The sequence below is a fragment of the Sphaerodactylus townsendi genome, linkage group LG13 (genome assembly GCF_021028975.2).
Source record: "Sphaerodactylus townsendi isolate TG3544 linkage group LG13, MPM_Stown_v2.3, whole genome shotgun sequence".
NCBI lineage: Eukaryota > Metazoa > Chordata > Lepidosauria > Squamata > Sphaerodactylidae > Sphaerodactylus > Sphaerodactylus townsendi.
In genome coordinates this window covers 16,836,567-16,859,891 of record NC_059437.1, presented here as the reverse complement: position 1 = coordinate 16,859,891, position 23,325 = coordinate 16,836,567, and the positions used below count along the sequence as shown (strand labels likewise).

General features: G+C 41.7%; 1 protein-coding gene across 5 annotated transcripts in view; it reads left to right on the top strand.

The window, feature by feature from the left end:
- Window positions 1–16,339, top strand: part of DIAPH2 (diaphanous related formin 2) — a 413,545-nt gene extending 397,206 nt beyond the window's left edge. For all 5 annotated transcript variants that reach the window (XM_048514791.1, XM_048514790.1, XM_048514789.1 and 2 more), the window contains one exon: window positions 9,962–16,339. In XM_048514791.1, the coding sequence (XP_048370748.1) occupies window positions 9,962–10,026 (65 nt within the window). In that variant the 3' untranslated portion in view covers window positions 10,027–16,339. The remainder of the gene's footprint in view (window positions 1–9,961) is intronic.
- The last annotated feature ends 6,986 nt before the right edge of the window (window positions 16,340–23,325 follow it).

Sequence of the window (23,325 nt, the reverse complement as noted above, 5' to 3'; positions counted from 1 at the left end):
CACAGATTAAGCTCTGCTGCATAGTCCAAGTAAAGGAAAATTATGACATGCATCTCAAGATGAAAAATTCCCTTTGACCCTCAGATATAAAGCTCGTCAAATGTTTGACATGAGCAAAATTCCCCCACTACATCTTGCCGAGAGAGTATTGCATCATAGGTTCTTACCACCTGACAAGGTAACGCTGGTCAGGTAGCATAACCAAGCTTAGCCTGGGTTGTTGAAGTGGCTCCCAATAACTCATGCAAAAGGAAGCAAAAAAACCCTTTTTTGAAGAAATTCAAGAAACATTTTAAAACCAAACCTGTATAGTCTAGTGGTGTCTTGATGCACAGAAAAACAACAATTCCTAGCAGCAGCAATACTGGTTCCTCCAGCTAAAATAGGATGTTCCAAAGAGTATCTTCAGGCAGCAACAGTGGGGTAGAAAGGGTAAGAAAAGAATATTCTCTTCCATCATAGGCTATATTATATAGTAACTGCCAGCCATAACCTCCTGACCTCCCCCAACCAATAACAAGGTTGTCTCCAAGGAATTTTCTAGAGAGGAGAGAGCTCCCCCTCCCATACCAGATTCACAGATGAACTATGTGAGCTAATTAACAGGCATTTGAGATGACCTTGGCCAGTACCTATGGGGGGCGGGGGGGGGGGGCTGACACCTGTGGAGCAGTCAGATTACAATGAATTGAGATTTTAGCTGGAATTTTCCTCTAAGATGGTTTCTATCTTGGTGCCAGCAATCTTGCCTCTAATTGGAACAGTCTGTAATTCCCCAGCAAAAGACTCTGTAGCTTTCTGTGCACAGCGAGTTGCAACTGAAACACTGCTTCATCTCACTGCAAAGTTCCCCCTTCACTAGAACTCCAAAGAAGAGGAGTGTACTTTAGAAGCAGCTCAGCCAGATCCATGTGAGCCTATTCTTTCAATCTTGAAAGACAACTCTATATAGGCCTCACTGGTGAAGAAAGGACCATCATTATGGGTTGCTGCCTACATAAAAATCTATAATTCTTATAGCACTTGGAAGGTTTTATTTTGTGGCAACCCATTTTCTGTTAAATGTTTCAACTGTACAGTAAACCTTGTGGCCAAACTATGCAATATTTTATGGGGGGGGGGAGATTATGGTGTGAGCCACTCTGAGCCTGCTGTAGTGGAGGAGAGCAGGGTATTAATGTTAATAAATGAATGAATAAATAAGTTGGCATTGATTCTGTTCAGATAGACCAGTCTTTTTGGCTATGGTGGCCAGCCCTGCAATAACAATCCCAAGAGATCTGGGAACTGGGGCATGAGGGGAGTGTGATGTCACTGCTGGATGATCTCCCACCCACATTTCTCTAGGAATTCCCCAAATAACCTACAGTGAAGATCACAGAAATTGAGGAAGTCCTACAGTATTGCAGATGTGGTAACCTGAAGTTACATCATCACTTTCACTGCAAGAGTGGGGAAGAATCAGTGGAAGCCTGAGGTTGTCCGCTGCTGTTGGCCACCTGGTGAGCCTAGTTTGGGCTAACAAACAGGAAGTTGCTATACACTATGCTTGGTGATGCTTTTTCTTCTTTTGGTTTTCTTTAAGCAACGTTAATTCTTTAATAAAGCCTTTAAGCAGAAAATGAACGACAGTTGGGCTTATTCTCTCCTGCCTGCCGTGTGTAGGTTTAGTATTGCTTACATTGTGCTAAAAGTTCACTGGAATTGTATGAATATTGTCCCCTGGGTCTTTCATAAAAACTAGATGCGTATCTCATTAGGCTTTTCCAGTGAGCAAAGTTTTAAATGAAGGAACAAATAAATATTTGATGCAAATGCTTTCATTGCCTCCCAAAGGGTACAGGCCATACAAATGCCTTTTACAAGGGTGTTTTCTCCCCATCGTCTGCTGCTTCATGTAAAATTACTCTAATAAGGTGGAGCTTTTGCAATGTCTTTTATTGCTAAGGAAGCGTCAGCTTCTTTTGTTTGGTCATTTACATTTACTCTCCTTTTTATTTTTAATTTAAAGTTTAGATATTGTTCTATTATGGAAGCACTGGAAGCAGTTTCTCCATCAGAAGTGTGGGAAATAAAGTCAAAGCTAAATACGTGGGCATATAATTGTATGCATTGTTGAAGGAATGTGACATTGTAAAGCACTATTGGAGAGCCAGTGCGGTGTAGTGGTTTAGAATGGAGGGTTCTAATCTGGACTTCTGGGCTTGAGTCCCCACTCCTTCAGATGAGGAGGACCAGTCACAGTTTTCTCAGAACTCTCTCAGCCCATGCAGAGGCAGGCAATGGCAAAACGCCTCCAAACTTCTCTCGCCTTGAAAACCCTACAGGTTGCCATAAGTCAGCTGTGACTTGATGGCAAAAACAACACAAAACCACGATTGCGTTCCCCTCACGTCTTCATTCCAGATGGGAAGTCTTTCTTGTAGGTTGGAGGTAAGCAAACCATGGCCCAAGGCCATGACCTGCCATCCAGGGCTTTTTCTCTGGGTCTGGGTCAGTGAGGTTCCTTAGTATGAACTTCACAGCAATTTCCCACTCATCCCCATTAGGCCTAACTTTTTAGTATGGTGGCTCAATCTTTATCTGGGCTGTACCACTACAAATGTGTGTATGGGGTGTGTGTGTGTGTGTTAGATAATGGTATGTCTTTTGATGAATTAAAAAAGTTCCTTCTGTGCAGAAAAATACCATGTCAGCAACAAGGCTAGAACGGCTTCCCCTAGCATTTCAGCTTTCTAGCTACAAGGAATTTAGGGAGTTGGAGGGAGCCTAGAAGAAGCACTCCATCATGCGAACTGCAGCCCCCAGTACTGAAACAGGTTTAACTCCTTGGTGAAAGCAAACCTCTTGTTCAGGGAGAACATATAGGGCAGTAGAGATGAGCTGTGCCTCTCTTCCCTCTGCCAGTTTGTGATTAACCAAAGCATCACTAGTGACTGGAAGAGGGACAGCTCATGTCCAAGATGGATTAAGTAAGGAGAGACAGGCCTATGAGGGAGTCTATTTAATGAAAGACAAACTCCATATAGAAAAACCCACAACCAATGGGAAGGGCCATCAAGATTTGAGGCCCAGGCACTCCTGTGTCTTTTGCCCTACCTTCTCAAATTCTGATCATGGGAAAGAAGAAGGAAGAAGAGACATACAGATGGGACAAGATGGGAATCCATATTCTTTGTGCCTGTTCTGCTGTCCTCCATGTTACTGATGTTTTCACTGTTTGCTCTCTTTGGTAGAATTTGTCAGGGGTTGGGGGAGGGAGACAGCAATTGGGCATGAAGCTACCAAAACTCACAAGAAATAATGCAGTGAAAGAAATAGCATGTCCATCTTCTAGGTTCCAAGAGGTTGAAGGTAGCTGAACTTCTTTCTGTGTAATCAGATTTTCTGCAAAGCATATGTCACTGTGAAACTAATGGAGCAGTATAAATTCCCACACTTCTTTCCCTTCTCTTAAAAAATTTTCTGATTCTCTCAGGATGCCCCAAATTGCTATTAAGGGTGTTTCCACAAGCAACTCCCAAGAACTCAATTTAATTCCAGGGCAGTACTTCTGAATGTTGTTAATGCAAGGTTAAAAGCAGAGAGAGAGAGAGAGAGAGAGATGCCCAGTTCTGGTCAGTGTGATTCTTTATCGGATTTGCAGACATGGAAAATTCAAGTCCCGTTATGTGTCACTTCTGAAAATGCCCTGAGCTTCTATGGTTGCAGATGAATTTTTTATAAAAGAAATGGAAGGAAGCAAACTCTTCAGCAGTGTAGAGGAGAAGTGGTTTCAATTATGGCCAGGCCAGAATTTGGACTCCTGAATTCTACAGATTAAAAACTTCCAACCATCCAAATGGCCCAAGACCGAGAATTCTAGAGGTGGTATCCCGCCCTCCCCCTCAGAGGAGCAATTACAAACGAAGTAAATCTTTGCTTGCAGTCATCCATTGAGCTAGAAATACGCCCTAGGGTCTTGATGTCTTTTGGCTGTTACAAGAACAACAGTCATCCCTGACAGAACTTGCAAATGAATGAAGGCAGTTACATTGTATTTGCATATTGGATGTAATATATTCATTGCATTTCTGTCTTGGCACATTTTATTACAATATCAAAATGAGCTCAGATTGGTTTTTACAATTAAAATGAAAGTCAGCATTCAGTTTACTGTGCTGCACTCTTTTCTGACATTTTGGGGGGAAAAACTTCTATTTTTAGAGGAGAATGTGCTTGAACTTATTCCTGATTTATAGCAGTAGCATGTTCAGTGACCACATCTGCCTGCATATGTTCTGGAATATTTCAGCTGTCATTATTTAAGGAATGAAATTCTTGCAAAGGTTTATTTCTTGTTGAACTTGTAATTCGACATTATATTTTAAATGGCTTGCTATTTTGTTAAAAATACTTCATATCTAGGTAGTACATACGTAGAGAAATGTGTGCTGAAAATAAGAAAATGTTTACTTCTGAGCCACCTAAAGGTAACTTCCCAAGGAGGATGTAGGGCCGAGGAACATCACAGCATCCTCCTTGTCTATTGCACATGTCATGTTCAGTGTGAGTCTCAGACCCCTTCCGCACATGAAGAATAATGCACTTTCAATCCAATTTCACAATTGTTTGAAAGTGGATTTTGCTATTCCGCACAGTAAAATCCAGCTGCAAAGTGCATTGAAAGTGGATTGTTCTGCATGTGCGGAAGGGGCCTCAGATAATGCCTTATATCCAGTAATTTCCTCTTATTTGTGCAATGTGGTCCCCTGCTATACAGAATGTTCTCACAGTACTAGGTCCTTTATGCCCATGCACAGCATCTTGAGTGAGAAGTTCCTGCCCTAACACTTGAGAAACATGCAACACAGAGAGAAGGAAAGTGTGCTAATGGCCCCACTCATATCATTGGTCTACTGCTTATAAGTTCTGGGGTTTCTGTGTAGGCATTTTAATGCTTTCCTTTGGTTATCGAAGAGCCATGTGGCGTACAATAAGCTGCAGTACTGCAGCCAAAGCTCTGCTCATGACTAGAGTTCGATCCAGACAGAAGTCAGTTTCAGGGAGCTGGCTCAAGGTTAACTTGACCTTCCATCCTTCCAAAGATGGTAAAATGAGTTCCCAGATTACTGGGGGTAAAATGTAAGGGGAAGCATTGGCAAAATGCCTCGAAAACAAAATCTGCCTAGTAAACGCCGTAATGTGAAGTCACCCCATGGTCAGTAATGACCTGGTGCTTATACCTTTACCTTTTACCTTTGTTAGCAGAATAGTCTGTATCTCTGTGCAGTCTTTACCCATCCCTTCTTTATCTGCTCTGCTTGATACTTTGCACCAGACAGGAAAACAAACGTGTCGGAGGGTAAGCCTTAAAGGCTGCAAGTGTAGGATTAGTGGTGGGATGCCACACAGATATGCCAGTTATAGTAAAGAGGAAGGGAAGATGCATCATTTTAATATTGTATCAGTCCATACTCCTGCCAAGTCTCTCTCTCTTTTTTTACCGATCCAAATATGGGGACGTGACTATTTACAACTTCATTGTTTATGAAGGAGCAGCAGTGGCATAGTGGCTAAGAGCAGTGGCTAAGAGCAGGTGCCCTCTGATCTGGAGGAACCGGGTTTGATTCCCAGCTCTACCGCTTGAGTTGTGGAGGCTTATCTGAGGAATTCAGATTAGCCTGTGCATTCCCACACACGCCAGCTGGGTGACCTTGGGCTAGTCACAGCTTTTCGGAGCTCTCTCAGCCCCACCCACCTCACAGGGTGTTTGTTGTGAGGGGGGAAGGGCAAGGAGATTGTAAGCCCCTTTGAGTCTCCTACAGGAGAGAAAGGGGGATATAAATCCAAACTCTTCTTCTTCTTCTTCTTCTTCTTCTTCTTCTTCTTCTTCTTCTTAACTCTCATCGGTAGCTACATAAGCCACTCCTCCTGCAGCATTACTCTCTCTGGGGACAACCAATGGCATTCTTTTCATGTGTGCTTACTTGCTTTTTTCTTTCCAATCCTCTGCTTAGCTGCTTTGAACAGATACTTTGGCTGAAATGGATAAAACTGGATATGCTACGCAGGTCTGTTCTAAGCTACTCATATGCCGTTACACACTGACAGCAAGTGTTTGTGCTGTATTCCCAGGGTACAGCACCCTCAAGACAGCATAAATCACCCATGACATCAAGAGAACTTTGGAGCCCTGGAGACATTTGTCTGTTTTGTACCCTCAGCTCCCAAAATCTTGCTCTAGGAGGGAAAGAGGCAATATACAACACTTCAGATTTGTTAAACACACACACGTTTTCTCCTTTCTTGTTCTCAAACCTCCTGTCGCATATATACATATAATCACACACGAAGCTGCCTCACACAGAATCACACCATCCATCTATTTTGGTCAATATTGTCTACTCAGACTGGCAAGCAGCTCTCCAGGGTCTGTGGTGGAGGTCCTGCATATCACTTATTGGCTGTTTCTTTTAACTGGAGATGTTGGGAATTTAACCTTGGGCCATATACATGCAAAGCAGAGACTTTTCCATTTAGCCACAGCCCCCCCCCCCCCCATTTAATCATTTATGAGCTGGAATGTTTTCTATTATATATATATATATATATATTAGAGTCAGTGTGGCTTAGTGGTTAAGAATAGCAGAACCAGGGTGATTTCACACTCCCCCACATGAGCGGTGGACTCTAATCTGGTGAACTCGATTTGTTTCCCCATTTCTACACATGAAGCCTGCTAGGTGACCTTGGGCCAGTCACAATTCTCAGAATTCTGTCAGTCTCCACCTATCATACAAGGTGTCTGATGTGGGGAGGGGAAGGGAAGGGAAAGTGATTGTAAGCCACTTTGAAAACACCCTAAAGGTATAAATCTAACTCTTCCTGTTGTGGTGGGTTTTCCGGGCAGTGTGGCCATGGTCTGATGGATCTTGTTCCTAACGTTTCGCCTACATCTGTGGTTGGCATCTTCAGAGGTGTATCACAGAGAGAAGTCTGTTACACACTGTGTCCGGTGAGAAGGGAGTGTTTAGTGGGGTATATATTGTGCATGTTCCAGGGTGGGGAACCAATCAGTAAATGTTTGGGTGGAACTTGCTATGCCAAACCCAACATAATATCATTTTGTTTTTTTTACCTCTTTCAAAAATATGTAGATCTGGCCCTGCTAAAGATATTTGGATGTGACCATGCTAGAGTTAATACCTTGTAAAATCCCCAAGAGCTAAAGCAAGAGATGTAGGAATATTTGGTTCCTTCCCATGTGTCCCTCAACACTTCCCCAATGCAAAATCTTTTGCAAAAATGGTTCACAGGGCATGAGTACTAGCAACACAGGCCATGCATGTTTTACGCACTCTTAACTTGTTGCATTTTTATTCATACAAAATAGAAGTCTAATGCATATTTCAATGGGGACATTCCGTTTACATGTTTGATCAATTTCCGGAAAGGTCTCAATCAAAATTCTGTGTGAGTTTCTCTCAGAAACTGTGATGGCCTCCCTCTGTGGAAAGTCATAGCTGGGAGCCTCTCCCTGATCCATGTTTTCCCATTTCTTCAGTGATTTAAACCATCTACACAACAGTGAATATTCATTTTTAACAGCTCTGCAGGACTTGCAGGTGTTAATTAAAAATTCAGTAATCAGGTTATGCATTCTGTCAACAGCATAATCCCACTGAGAATATCCTCTGGCTATTTCTATCCCACATTATACAAACTCCTGAAATGTTATGCTTCAGCCTTCTTAATCCCCTTCCTAGGATCCTATTCATCTATATCAATCAATTCATTGTGTTAGGGGCCATTATTCATACAAGACATTTTTACCTCATCGCAGTCAAAATGAAATAGGTGTCAGAACTGATTACCAGCTGGATCCTGTCTTTACATTTTCTAGATGACTACAGAAATCGTCTTGTGTCTACATTATTCTTTCAAACTATTTACATGGGATTTCAACCCAGTTAATAAATACTAAAACCCATTATGTAGAGGATCCCAAACTATGTACATCTCCAATTCAAGCCACCAGAAAGAGCAAGAATAGGTGCTAAACCAGTGTCTGGAGACAATGGTCAAGTGATAGAGGGAGAAAAATCTGCAACTGAACCCAGAGAAGGCAGAGATTATTCTGGTAGAGAAGACCAATTGCATGGGATTAACACCAGTATAAATTGATGGTGGGATGGCCTACTTCTGTGGGAGAAGCACTGGATCCAATGTTGCTCTTAGAAAAGCAAATACATATACATGGAAACTGTATGGAAACTTCAACTGTACAGAATGCTATTGCAAGATAATTGACAGGTTGTCTGTGGTATGGTCATATTCTACCTAGGCTTTAGCAGTTTCACTGGTTACTATTAATTTCTGAGTATAATCCAAACCTTTAAAGTCTTGTATGGCCTTTGACTCTCATCTAATGACTTCCTTCATCTTATGATTCCATGTGCCATCTGAGGTCATCAGGCACCTAACCTTTAGTGGTTCCCTCCATTTCAGAGATCCCTTCTAGACTTCTGCTGCATGCTCATTTTCAGTGGCCATGCCTGCACTTTGGAATGGCCCTCTGGATATGGTATGGAAAACTCCCACATGGTCACTCTTCCATTAAAGGTGCAATTTGACCAAAGTAACTAATGAATGCCTCTGATTGGCAACTGGTAGTGATACTTTTCGCAGGAGTTGAAGTTTTAACTTGAGATTGTCAGATCTCAGAAGCTAAGCGGGAAGGCCAGGGTCACTACTCAAAGGCAGGCAATGATAAACCATCTCTGACTGTCTCTTGTTTTGACAACCCTATGGGGTCAATATAAGTTAGCTGCAACTTGATGGCCTTTTCCAACACCTTATGTGTCAACTATGTTTGTCTTTTGTAAACCACCTTGAGCATTGAGGAAAGTAGGAGATAAATATTTTTAAGTAAATAAACTTCTCTTTCCTGACAACAGAGCTACAAACTGTTAATGGTAATTAGCAGTTGCAGCTGTAAGTCCACTGTGAGCTTTCCTGGCTTTTTGTGTTCATCTGTCCTTGACAATAGGATAGGCAATGTATGCCATATCCAGTATATTTGTGTGCCATATCCAGATCAGCAAGACTTGTCTTGGCAAAATCACTGATTTTTAGCTTGTGTGAGAAAAGATTTGGGATTCAGTATTTGGGAGTTAGGGAGAAAATACTACTATGGAAAAGGAAAGTGGACACCAGCTTAATTTACTCAGTATGTTCTTGATGAGGAGCAAATTTTGTGTCTGTCTGTCTGTCTGTCTGCCTGTCTGTCTGTCCCCTTTCAAAAGTTTCCGCTGAAGGTATGTGAGTTCTAGATGGGTTTATGAGCCCTGGATGATTATTCATTACAATGGTTACTGTGAAATTATCTTTCATGCTTAAATTTCTGTTAACATTGCTTGTGAAGGGTACATGTGGGAAGCGGATGATACAGAGTATCAAACTGAAGATTATATCTACTCTTTCTATTGGGGAAATGTGTGTGTGGGGTGTGTGTGTGGGTGTGTGTGTCTGTTTCGTCTGTATCTCCCCCACTTCACTCTGTCATGGCTGGAGAATTTTTATGTCACCAAAATGGTGACATTCCTACCTCCATCCCAAAGCTATTGGGCCTAGAGGATTTTTTTTTAATATAGTAACATTTTCCCCAGCATTTTAGTTATCATCTGCTATTTCCAAGGGGAGAGTGCTGCAAAATTCTTCCAATTCTTCTATCACCCTGGCTTCTCTGATCAGGAAAGTAATTTATTGCTGATTGCAGAACTCTTGAACTCTGCCTGGCAGCTGCATTCTGAACCTTCTCTGATCCAGCCTCTTAGTAATTTATTTATATATTCATGTGAAATTATTTTCAGGACTGCTTAAGAACTCCTTGACATCGCAATATTCATGTTTTAGAATCTTACTCTGTTTTGTTTTCTGCTTTTTCCCCTTCCTCCTCCCTCCTCCCTTTGTATTCCAGATAACAGACGCATAACATTGGAAAGGTCACGTTCCCGCCACAATGGATCTATCACAGCAGTATGAATTCCCCAATGCCAAAGAGGTGTTATGAAAGAGCTTCAATGTATGAAGAGCAACAGTGTCCAGAAATAAAAGTTAAATGAATTCCAGGGAACAACGATGAGAAGAATAAATATGTATCTTACAAAAGTTATTACCTTAAAAATCCACTTATTGTACTTACTACGGCAATTCTCAAGAACTGCAATCAGTGTTAAAAATCCTCTTTTTTAGTATTATGGCTGCTGCTAAGCTAGCAACTGAGGCAGCAGTCTATTGATCTCATGTGCCATTCCCATTCACTTCAGTTGGGTTTGCACGGGGGAACTTGGATTGTTGCTCAAAGTGTGGGAAGATGCTTTGTATAAATTTAAGGTGAACGGAATATGTATGTGCTGAAGAAGAGCACCGTCAAAAGATCGGTCAACCAAGAGTCCATTTATAGCTCATATTTAGACATGAAAGGAAAAAAATAGGAAAAATTTGCATATTAATGAATTCAGATATGAGCTGATTTAGCACACATCATGAGAGACCTTTTTGTAAGCTTGAGAAAGCACTGTATAGTCCCCATCAATTTCCTTAGAATCTTATCTCAAGTTTTAAGCATGATGGATTCAGCTATTTTGGTTGCAGTTAAACTTTATCACAAATCTACAGCCTCAATGGTAGAAAGATATATAGCTTATCACTGCTAAAAAAAGATTTTTTTTAAAAAAAAAAAGAGAGAGAATGAGAACATAGGATTGTACCAAAGTGAAACCATATCATTTGCAGAATATGTTTTTAACTATATTTAAAGATATATTTTCTAATTAAGCGCTTATATAAACTTTATACAGATATTTTGAGGGGGGGAAATCTTATCTGTCCTATTTTGATAATTCTAAAATTCCTTTGCTTTTGTCTAAGGTTCGGAAACCTAATATACTAATATGAACTTAGTTGAAATTAATTATCAAGGTGGACTCAAATAGAGGGGTTTGTTTGGGACAGCTAAACTGGAAAAAAAACTGAAAAATATCTGGGTGGTATTTAGGGGGGTCTCCCCCCCCAAAAAATGGTGGCAATTTAAAGGGAGCTAAAAAGTAGATCCTGGCATAATTTATGCCCCACCACCATTTTTTTTAAAGACTGGGGCATCCCCTTTCTCCTCCTTACCTACCTGCTAGCTGTCCAGGCATGGGCAAAATTCCCCCACCACCATTTCCAGGCTCCATATGGGGCTCGGAGGCAGCAAGTGACACAAAACTGTAAGCCAGGTTAGGTCCTGCCAAGCCCAGCATGCAGCTCTGTCTAGGCTGCCACTGTCTCTGGGCTCCACTTGGGACTCCAAAGCTTCGCCAGCCACCACCATGGCTTCCAAGCTCCACACGGGTCTCGGAGGCAAATACTGCAGCCCTGCAATCAAGTAAGTGGGATGAGATCGGAAGGGGGAAATGGGCAGTAAAATTCAAATTTGGATCTAATTGACCCATTTTTTTCAGGAACCAGGATATTCCCAACATGGGGGTTCGGGAATATCCACACTTATCAAAACAAATCAGGTTCATTAGAGTTGAATCTGAATTTTAACATTTTTTTACACTCCCTTATATTCAAAACAATTTCAGACAAGCTGTGATAGCCCAGGTCAAGGTACGGGCTGAAATTGTGTGTGTACGTGTACACACGCACATACACACTTTGTAAAGAATCAACACAGAATTGCCATTTTGATCATGTGACTGCTGGATCGGCCAGAAGGCCGATGACTGCAGTTAGTCATAGTTGTCACATAATCTTTAGTGGACTCTAAAAATTGCCCCTCCCATGCTTCTAGTATTACGCTGCATCCCAGATAAGATTAACCTAGTCTGCTGCAGCTTTTCTAAAGTCTGTATGAAATATATTTTGGGGTTAAGGAGATAGCTGTTTCTCAGGATTAAATATCTGTTCTTACTGCTAACAGTCAGAATCTCAGATGTATAAATGCCCTATAACAAATATATTCCCACCAGTGGTTTACAGGAGCCACACTAGTGGAATGCTAAGTGACTGGTGGAGAGTGTGGAATGCACTGTACTGTGAGGTTCTATGGAGAGAGGGGAAAGAGGTCAACACTCAGGCAAGTCACAAACAATGTCAAGAATCCAATCTCAGCTTGCACTGCGAGCAGTTAGGTAACCACCACCGTGGGCTTCAAGAACCAAAATTCTCATGCCATCCTCTTTCAGGGGGTTATATATGCTTCTATTGTTGTATGTTTCATAACAAATATTTCTGTGCCTCCCCAGAAAAATCACGTTAAGCAGAAAAACTATGATGGAAAAAAAATCCTGCAATGGGATTGGGTTTAAGTTCTATTCTTTTGTTTTCTTAATTGAATACAGGGAGAAACTTCCAGTACTAGTTTACATATTGCAAAAAAGATGTCTTTGTTTTCTAATAACAAATACAAATAGTTGTAGTTCACAAAATGTTCTTCAGTTTCTCCCATTGTGTAAGAATTTATTGTTAAGTATTAGGTGAATTAATAAGTGTAAGGTGAACAACATTTTCTAACTCAAGAGTTTAGAGTTAAAAATGTGTTAACACAAAGCCAAAATGAAACTCATTTGGGTGGACAAAATCTATATTTTCTAAAGTGTAATATTTTGAAACAATAGATTGATGCTCATAGGTGACGTAAGTAATTTAGACGCCAAAATGTTGAAGCAATTATTGAAGCATCTGTGAACATGACCTCAAAATATATCACAGATTTTTTAAAACTATAATATTAATTACTATAACGACAGCCTTTTTTCATTTCCTGACATGTTTTTGAGCAGTCTGCCTGGTGGTTGGAGGGTGGAAATTTTACAGAAGCAGATTCCAGCAAAGATCAAATCCAGAAAAGAATTCTAATGGTTTTGTGATCTTTTAGTTTTGCTACCCCAGTCTGACTTTGAAAAACTGATATAATTTAATGACGTGTGCTCTACGGAAGCAGAAATAGTCTTTCAAAGAAAAAAAATATGATAGATGATGATATATGTAAATACAGAATGCTTGTATTTATGAAGTCAAAAGAGTATTTTCTGAATTTTATGTTGGGTTACTGTATCACTTGACAGCTATGTGTTCTCTTTGAAAATGCCGATAAACAAAAAACTTTGGGGTACTAGTATGATTCCACCACTTGTCATGTTTACCAGGTGAGCAAGTTCATGTGTAGCCTGGACATCATAGCACCTTTTGCCGAACTGCACTTGCCTTATTTTATAACTGGGGGTGGGGGGGTTGCCGGAAAAAAAAACCCATATCAAATTATATTTGTAAATAAAGGAAACAATCCTTCAAGCCCCTTCAAAGCAAAGGCTTGCTGGATTAAGCCGCAAGGTATTCACACGCCAAAAAAATCACCGAAGCTTTTTGCAAACCATTTAAACACCATTTAGGAATCTAACACATCTTTTCACAGAAAATACGTTTCCATTGTAACAGAACATCGATGAGCGTTCACAATTTAAAGTGTAATGTGACTATAATTCTTAGTTATTTTGTCATTTGCATTTCTTACATGTGTTAAGAACAGGGTTTTTTTTAATCTTTAAAAGAACAGAATGGAGCTAAATTTATGTTATTAAATAGTTATGCAAAGATGCATACATACAGCTATGCCTCCAAACAGCGTTGAGGTCATCGGGAAGATATTGCTTGGTGCTCGTCATTACTTAAGGCACAATTTCTACTGCTTGCTCAGAGGGAAGTGCAGTACATTTCATGTAATACGTAATCAGCTATGATCCTACAAGTTCCTTTCCCCTGCTAGAAATGACATTTTAAATGTTAAATTTAGCCATTAACTTATATATAGTTTATTTTACCTTGCCAGAAGTAAAGCTCTTTTGTGCAAAGCTGCTTATTTTTACATTGAACCACTATGAAGAATTTCTGAACAAACCACTTCTAAAAGCAGAGCTCCAAAATGTGTTCAAGTAGGTAGGCTTGGGGTATATCTTTTTTATGCTGATCAGAGTGTGTAAAACTTGCTTGTTCCTACTGACCACTATTTACCAGGTTATAACATAACTGTGTAAACTTTAATGTTTAGCCTTTCTTTCCACATATAGAAAAAATATGGGCTACCTCAGAGTGCAATTTAGCTAAATGCAGATTCCCTTCTCCTCTTCCCCTCCACAAAACATAACTCAATGAAAAACTCAGGAACTTCAGAAGTGTCTTTTTGATTACAAATCTTATCTTTAATTTGACCGGGGTTTATCGTTAGTTCTTAAAACCTCCGTTCAACTAGGGGTCAGCTCAGAGGATGCTTTATTAGATGTTGGATTCTTCCTAAATCTCCTCCCCATATGCCCTCTTACGAGCATCCATGACATTTGAACCAGATGCCTCAACTTCTCTTATTTTGTGGGCACATTTTCTAGCAGAATTTGCTGCCACGATGACCTGTGGTTTCCAAATTCACAAACTTGCCAGTACAAGAACCCAGTTAGGGATGGCCACGTTTATGGCAGACACTGCTGGAAAAACAGTAATCCAAACCAGTCCTGGGTGGAGCTCTAGGCTTGAACAATATAAGAGAACAAAAATAGCAAATTTTGTTACATGCATAACTGTTTCGTTCTGTGTACTTGGAACGTGCCAGTTTTAGTGGAAATGTGTATAGTACCTTAAAAAAAGAAAGAAATTGTAGCTGTGTCTATACAGTGTGTTAAAGCAAGCACCATTATCTTCAATCACTACCTTTCACAGTTTTGTAGACATCCCACCCAGCTATGCTGGTTCCTATTCCTCTGCATTCCACTTCAATCTAAGCACCTTTGCTCAAGTGAAATGGTAAGAATATTGACGCGCCATGATATTAACTATTTAGGGAAGCTGTAGAAACTTCTCCTTACCTCGCATGTGTCAGAATATCTTTTTTTTCTCTTGTAAAAGATCCTCTAAGGTACAAATAGCTACATTGCCTCTCCAGTAACTCTCCTGCAGGTCCTTGTGAACAAAGCTTCAGAGCTCCAGTTCTCCTGCTTGTCTTGCTTGTTCTGAATCCACAGAAACCTAAACACGTTGTTGCTGTCAAGAAGAGAATGCTCTCTTAGTGCAGGTTAGTAACTGAGGAAATATAAATGGGGGCCAGTTGGTTGTTGCCTCCTTTTATAGGCATTGATCCCACTGTGCAGCTCCTGCAGTGGAATGGATTTTTACTTCACAGGGCATCATTCCTCCATTTCCACTGGAGATTTCTGCTTGGTCCCTTCTGCTGGACATAAGGGTCTGTTCATCTCCAGAAACAAAATTTTGCAAAGCTCAGTAGGAAAAGCAGGCGAGTCCTGCCCTATGTAGTCCCTGGATGGTCAGATGCATTCCATAGTTGTTTTGTTCGCTGTTTGAGAACGTCATTCTGCTATGCACTACTGTTGGCACCCAGTTAGATTTCCTTCACTCAGAACCATCTCCTTGTCCTATGCACATCGATAACATTTAGAATAGCAGTCCACACATGAACACCCAATAAAGGAGTGAAATTTAACATTTCATCCTCATAAATGCATGGCAAAGCTTGCTTGTGGCTGAGAGTAGTTTACAGTGTACTCTCCCAGACCTATTTCCTCTTAAGACCTGTAGTTGGGGGCAACCAATTATTTCTTTGACTTTAAGTCTTCAGAGATACTTGAGGTTTCTGGGATCATAGTAAATACTCAGTTTTGAAATATCACTATCACTTTTCAGAAATCTGTTTGTTTAACAAATCAAGATATTTTCCATAATTTTAATGGTAGCCCTCAACTCCCACCAAATGTTAAGATGCAACAGAGTACAAATTGTATACATATAAGTTCCATTGTTTTCAGTTCAGAGTAACCCTATAATGCAGCACTGGTTAATCTGAACACTTTAGATTCTTGTCCCAAAAGTACATTTACAAGGGTCAGATATTTAAGTCAGTAGGACACCTTACTTGATAATGCCAACCTTTCTTTTGCTCTAACACAGACCAATTTTGATGATTTCAGAGCTTCATTGTCAACTAATTGCAACTTTTGTAAAAAAAAAATAGTTTTGGGGGCAATCCTGTGTAGTTGTGTATGTTTGTTTAATACCTCTTAAACAGCATCACTTTGAAGTTACCTCTGTGCAACAAAATTCTGTTATTTGGAGGGTGGGGCTGGGTTTATGGTTTTTTACTCTGAAGTGTCAAATATATTTGCAATAGTATGGGGAAATATCTTGTGTACTGGCTGATTTTTTTTTTAAAAGAAACCTGAGAAATTATATTCTTTTTAAACTGTCAGTTCCTGGTGATGAAAGTTTAAAATGTAACGTTATAATACAGTCATTGAGCACATTACAATCCGTCTCTGTTTTTATTTCAGTTATTTTAATCTTGAGATCATAGAATCATAGAGTTGGAGGAGACCGCAAGAGCCATCGAGTACAACCCCCTCTCGTGCAGGAACACACAATCAAAGCACTCCTGACAAATGGCCATCCAGCCTCTGTTTTAAAATTTCCAAAGAAGGAGATTCCACCACCCTACAAAGCAGCGTACTCCACTGTCGAACAGCCCTTACTGTCAGGAGGTTCTTCCTGATGTTTAGGTGGAATCTCTTGTACCCATTACTCCTGGTCCTAGTCTCTGGAGCAGAAAACAAGCTTGTTCCATCTTCAACATGGCATCCTCTCAAATATTTAAACATAGCTATCATGCCACCCTTCAACCTTCTCTTCTCCAGACTAAATCTACCTAGCTCCCTAAGCCACTCCCCATACGGCAGTGGTGGCGAACCTTTGGCACTCCAGATGTTATGGACTACAATTCCCATCAGCCCCTGTCAGCATGGCCAATTGGCCATGCTGGCAAGGGCTGGTGGGAATTGTAGTCCATAACATCTGGAGTGCCAAAGGTTCGCCACCACAGTCATACGGCATGAAATCGGGGCCTTTAACCATTTTGGTCACCCTCCTCTGGACATGTTCCAGTTTGTCACTATCTTTGAATTGTGGTGCCCAGGACTGGACTCAGTATTCCAGGCGAGGTCTGACCAATGCAAAATAGAGTGGTGCTATTTCGTCCCTCAATCTAGACACTATGCTCCCATTGATTCTCTTCCTGCCCAGCCCAGCTCAACAGGTTAGCAACTAGATCAAACTCACTATAAAGTCAGTCTTGGGGCTGAATACATATAAATACACATGTTGTGACCCGCCCTGAGTCCTACAGGGATAGGGCGGGATATAAATGTAATAAAACAAAATAAATAACCATAGAGACAGGTGCAATAGGGCTCGCAAGTCTTCAAGGGGAAAGGATATTGTATGTGTTCTGTACTGCACCTAGCCTGCTGCTGGTATTATCACAAATGCTAAATATTACTTATTGCTGCATTAACTTTAACAGGCATCAGTCCACTTACACAATATTTACAATCATAACAGGTGGCCAAATAGCAGAACTTGAGATGACCACATAGAAGAATGTGTCCTGTGCCATAACCGTAGCCAGGAAGTTTTACATTAATCAGTCATTTTAATGCACATATCAGCTAACCTTTAATTATCAGTGCCTTGATATTATTTCTTGTTCCCTCAACGGCTGTGAAATCTGGCACTTTATCTTGCCAGGAGACCTACAAGATAGCGCACGTGAAATCTTTTCAAGTTGTTTGATGTGCCTGCAGTCATCTCCCCATATTTCACACCCGTGTAAAAGTGATGCTCAGTTTTGTTGACAGTTGAGTGTGTGCTGGTGAAGTATCCTTGTGGCAAAATATTTCAAAAGCCTGGCTTTCCTTTTGTATCCCTTTGATGTCTCTCAAGCCAAAGAGCTGTCATTGGAAATGGTACTGCCAAGGTTGATAATGTTCTTCATCTTTGAACTGTCCTGTGATGATAATCAACTCATCTCTAGGAGTTGATAAACCTCAACTGGAAGCTGACATGTTTAATACCTCCAGTTGTTTATCTGTTTCTCGTCAGGGGGGTGTCAGGACATTAGTACATAAGCAGAGAGCCTGCAGAGTTAGCTTTGCACGGGTTGTAGAAAGGGTTAAGACTAATTTTGCTGGATTAAACCGGTCCATGAAGGAAGACATTTCAGAACCAGAGTACAACTTTGTTGTGGTGAGATGTTTCATTTGGTTTTGTTGTACCACAAAATCTCTCAATATTCAGAGAACATTTGAAAAAAATGTCACTGTTGAACCACATTCTTGTGGGGTTTGTACCTAAGACTGTGAAAAGGGACCTTTCTGGTGGATTTATTTATGAGTTATATCCAATGTTCTCTCATGTTCAAAGCAGTTGACAGAAAAGCAGATAAAAGTTAAAAATCCAATTAGTTATTTTCACATCTTTGTTAATTTAAAAGCAAGGTTTAAAAAATCCAGATGCTTAATAAAAAAAATAGCTAACCATCAAGACAAGTCTAACAAAGGCTTCATGAAAGTAGTTTAGCATGGCCCTGAAAAATACTTGGCCATTTCTGCACAGCCAAAGGCAGCGGCCTCCCACTGTCTTAAATGAATCCGGTGGAGCATCGGGACCATTCGCACGGTCTCGTGCGGGCAGTCTCAATGCCGCCACTGCCCACAGGGGCGGCTTCGCACAGAGCCGCCCAGTGTGTGAGGAAAACACTTTGCTTCCTGTGCAGCTCCGTACAACTGGAAAGACACATCCTCGCTGCCCTCTGACCCCCAGGAGTCGGAGGGCAGCGTGAGCATGTCTTTCCAGCCGTACGGAGCTGCACAGGAAGCAAAGTAAGTGTTTTCCTCACACCAGAGGGGCCAAAAGCAGCGCCCTCATGCCAGTGCAGTTCGCACTGAAGACGGCGCTTTTGGAAAAAAATCGCTCCCTGAGCAAGTTTCAAAAGCACTGTTTTCCCGCCGTTTCGAGGGCCAGCAAATGGACAAACAGCTGTGCGAACAGTGCCCCAGGGACGGTGTTTTTTCCGTCCCTAGGGTGCTGTTTTTTGGTCATGCGGAAACCGCCCTAGAGAGTGTTTGTTTACTGCATCTTCTTTAGCAGCCCATTCCATAGAACCAGAGCCACAGTCATGGCTTAGTGGTAGTCTCTGTTTTACATGAAGAAGGTCCCAGCTTCAATCCCCAGCATTTCCAGTTACAGGGCTCAAGTAAAAGGTGGTGAGAAAGATCTCCACCCAAGACTCTAGAGATCACTGCCATTCTGAAGCACACCGGCTTAGTTTGATCAATTGTCTGATTCATTATTAGGCTGTTCCATTTGTTCATGTGTACTAAGAAAGCACATGCCCTTGCTGTGAATTTGTACATCTGGTGAACAGAGGGCAAAGTCAGCATGGCTTGATGTGCGGATCTAAAATTGCACATGACACGAATAGTTAGATGCTGTAGTTCGTGTGGCAAAATCGCCTCCCTTGTTTATATTTTCTAATGAGAACGGCAAAGATCAAAAGGGACATCATTTGTAACGGGAACCATGTCAACGGAATATCTGATGCCTTCATTTTTTTGCTGAAATTATCTTTGTCCCAGCAGGGCGCTTTAGGCGAGACCTATGTGCCTTACTACTGACAAAGTGATATATTAAGGGTGATTTTGGGCCATGGCCAACTAAGTTGTACTGCTACCACCGATAACGAGCCTAATTGGTAACTGACAGCAGGACCCTGTGGTGAGCATAATGCACCAAAATGAATTGCTAATGTAACGTGTAAAAGCCGCCAGTCAGGTTGAAAATTGCAGCCTCTCTAATTACTGGTTTGCTTCCATATTTCAGAGGAGGCTGGCAAAAAAGATGGTTCTTGGGACGAGCTGCCGGTCATACTGCAAATTCCTGTTGCATTTGATCACAATGGCCAATTTCCGTCATTAGGCAATCTGCATATTTTCGCCTTCACAATGCTGTCCCATTTGAGCACAATTCCAAGCCCTGGAACAAAATGGAGAGTGAGAACCTGATGCGAGAAATGTGTTTTGTGAGAGAAGTCGAAGAAAAACGGTCCGTCGCCATGATTTGCATTTGCAATTTGCAATGAAAATGCCTCCAAGGATCCTATTACTGTATTAATTCACATCAGATGTGTAAACTCTCCAGAGATACAATCAGAGCCTGAACTATATGCAAGGAGTCTGTTGCACATGATACTCCGTGCAATCGTAATGCCTTTTTATATTGATTGACTCATATCCTTGCTCCTTGGAAACACCAGCCGGTCTTAAAAAGCTTCAGCAGCTCCTGGGATGTGATTTCTGTATGATGGAGTGAAGCTTATTCAGCAATCTTGTGATGATTAAGGTAATAAGGGTAATTTATTGCCTCTTCCATCTTAGCAATACCACAAGCCAAAACACAGAACCCCTGCTGGGAAAAAAATGAGAGCTGGTGGAAAGGCTCAGAGAAAGCTGGAAAGCACGGAGCCTATTGTTAGGGACGCGGGAGTTGATCTATAATTTACAGGAGGACTTTAATTAGCATGTTGCAAGCAACACTCAAGTGAATGGTTAATGCTTCCAGCCAAACATTGGGCCTCTTGGTTTTTGTATCATTGGAAGGCATGGTCATACACCAGTGATGTACTGTTTCAAAAATCAAACGATCACCTGAAGACACGATGGTGAATCCAGAGGCGTCTTCAACCTATTCACGTACAGCTCCTCAACATAGGTACAAACTCTGGCACAAATGTTTGCAGAACAGCATTGGCAGCTATTTTTCTTCTGGACCCCCACTTAAATCTTGACCTTGTCTCCAAAATCTTGACCTTGTCAGTGTGGTGCAGAGCAAATAGACTCTGATCTGGAGAACCAGGTTTGATTCCTCACTCCTGCACATGCGTGATGGACTCTAATCTAGTGAACCAGATTTGTTTCTCCCACTCCTACACATGAAGCCTGCTGGGTGACCTTTGACTAGTCACGGTTCTCTTAGAACTCTCTCAGCCCCACCTGCCTCACAAGGTGTCTGTTGTGGGGAGAGGAAGGGAAGAAGTTTGTAAATCACTTTGACACTCCTTATGGTTGAGAAAAGCAGAGTATAAATCCAAACTCGTCTTTCTCCCAACGACAATACTAAAGATTTGTATAATATTTTGCTTTCAAGTGCTAGGTCAGTTACATGCAAAAAAGGAAGCTGGCCAGGATTTAATTCTGGATCAGAGGGCTGACCTACCATATATTACTGAGACAAGGTAACCTCTCCCACAGCCCCTTGGGGTATTCAGTGATGCATCAGCCTAAGCCTGACAGGTGGAGAGGAAGTATTGCTATAGTCTAATCAGACTCAATGCCCTGGCTGGGACTCTGCTGGTTTTTAGTGTATCCAGTGTTGGGAGTGAAAGACAGGATTTGGGATTCTGTTGATGTACAGTCCATCCTGCTGCCCAACCTTCACCCTTCCTGAGCTGATGGAGGGTCTCAGAGGTGGTTGTTTTGGGGGAATTCTACACCCATGCTGAGGGAGCAGCTCAGAATTTCTTGCTCTCCATTACAACAATTGGCCTTTCTCAGGTAGTAACCAGCACCACGAAACACAGGCTACACTCATGATCTGTTACTCTGCTCTGGGCAAAAAGAAGATAATCTAAAGTTTTGTGGGGTTTTTTTTTTTTTGGGGGGGGGGGGCTGAAGACTTGTCATGGACAGATCACTACCTACTAGGATTTAGTCCTGCAAGGATATCAAGACTCCACAGAGGTTGATTAAGATGATCTGCTCCCAATAGCCTGATGGATCTAACTGGTTTTGCTGCTGATATGGTTGGTGCTTCTGCCAATGTGGCAATACAACAAAGAAACAATATTTTTACACCAACATCTTATCTGCATTGGGTAATCAGGAACCTATAGGGTTTTATCGTTATTTTTGTCAGACTTTGCAGACATAGCCTCTCATATCCATTCCTGTACATTCCTCATATTCACTTGGACTGTACATTAGCAGGGACAGGTTTGGATGGTACCAGGGTGCTGATTTGGTTGCCTTGGTGGATAAGATACTCTGGGAGATTGAAGAGTGAGTGTGACCCAGTTAATTCTCCTGGACATCGTGGCAGTTTTTGATATCGCTAATCTTTGTATCATACTGGAACCATTTTTCAGGATTTGGACAGAGGGGTTCTGATCTGCGATGGTTCCAGTACTACCTCAAAGGTTTCAGTACTACCTCAAAAGGGATTGCTTCTCTGCACCTTTGTTTCTGGCCTATGGAGTCTTGCAAGATGCTATCTTGTCCCCCATGCTTTTCAATGTCTAAATAAAGCTGCTGAGAGAAGTTATCCAGAGATTTGGGCTGAGTAGCCACCAATATATAAATGCTGCCATTCAGCTATATCTTGCTTTTCCAGCTCATCCCAGAAAGGCTCTGGAAATATAGGTGCTGGGAGGGGGCACAGCTTGGAATGGATGAATCCTGACAAATGAGGTTGTACTGTTGAAAGGAAGATTTGACCCAAGAAATGATATATTCCCTGTTCTGAATGAGCTTGCTCTCCCCCTAAAGGAACAGGTCCATAGTTTGGCAGTGTTGCTGGACCTAGGCTTCCTGTTTGATAACCAGGTGCCAGTGGCAGCAAGGGGTGATTTTGACAAGCTTCAGATGGTGAGCCAGCCATGGCCTTTCCTAGGGAGAAAAGCTCTGGCCTCTGTGGTATATGCCCTGATAACATCCAGATTAGATTGGGTTACATAAGTCTATTCAGCCCCATAGAGGCTTCTCAGAGACAGGGAGGGTGGAGGGAAGAAGAAGAAGAAGAAGAAGAAGAAGAAGAAGAAGAAGAAGAAGAAGAAGAAGAAGAAGAAGAAGAAGAAGAAGAAGAAGAAGAAGAAGAAGAAGAAGAAGAAGAAAGAAGAAAAGTTGGATTTATATCCCCCCTTTCTCTCCTATAGGAGACTCAAAGGGGCTGACAAACTCCTTTCCCTTCCCCCTTCACAACAAACACCCTGTGAGGTGGGTGGGGCTGAGAGAACTCAGAAGAACTGTGACTAGCCCAAGGTCACCCAGCTGCCATGTGTGGGAGTGCACAAGCTAATCTGGTTCACCAGATCAGCTCAAAGCGGAGAATCAAATCCAGTTCCTCCAGATCACAGTACACCTGCTCTTAACGACTACTCAGATGCATTCACAGAGCTGGCTAGTGGCAATCATCTGAAGCTAGTGGTGAGTAGCTAATGGAGGGGGACCTGACCAATGGAGCATGCTCCCATGGCTAGCTGTCGACCTGGTTCAGCTTTCTTGCATTTGCTAATCTGTGTGCCAACAGTTAGCCACCCTGGCAGTCAGCCAATCTCAGGAACTTGCTTGCCACATTAAAGTAATAGGCAGGGTGGGATGTTGTCTCAGACACACGATCTCCCATTCC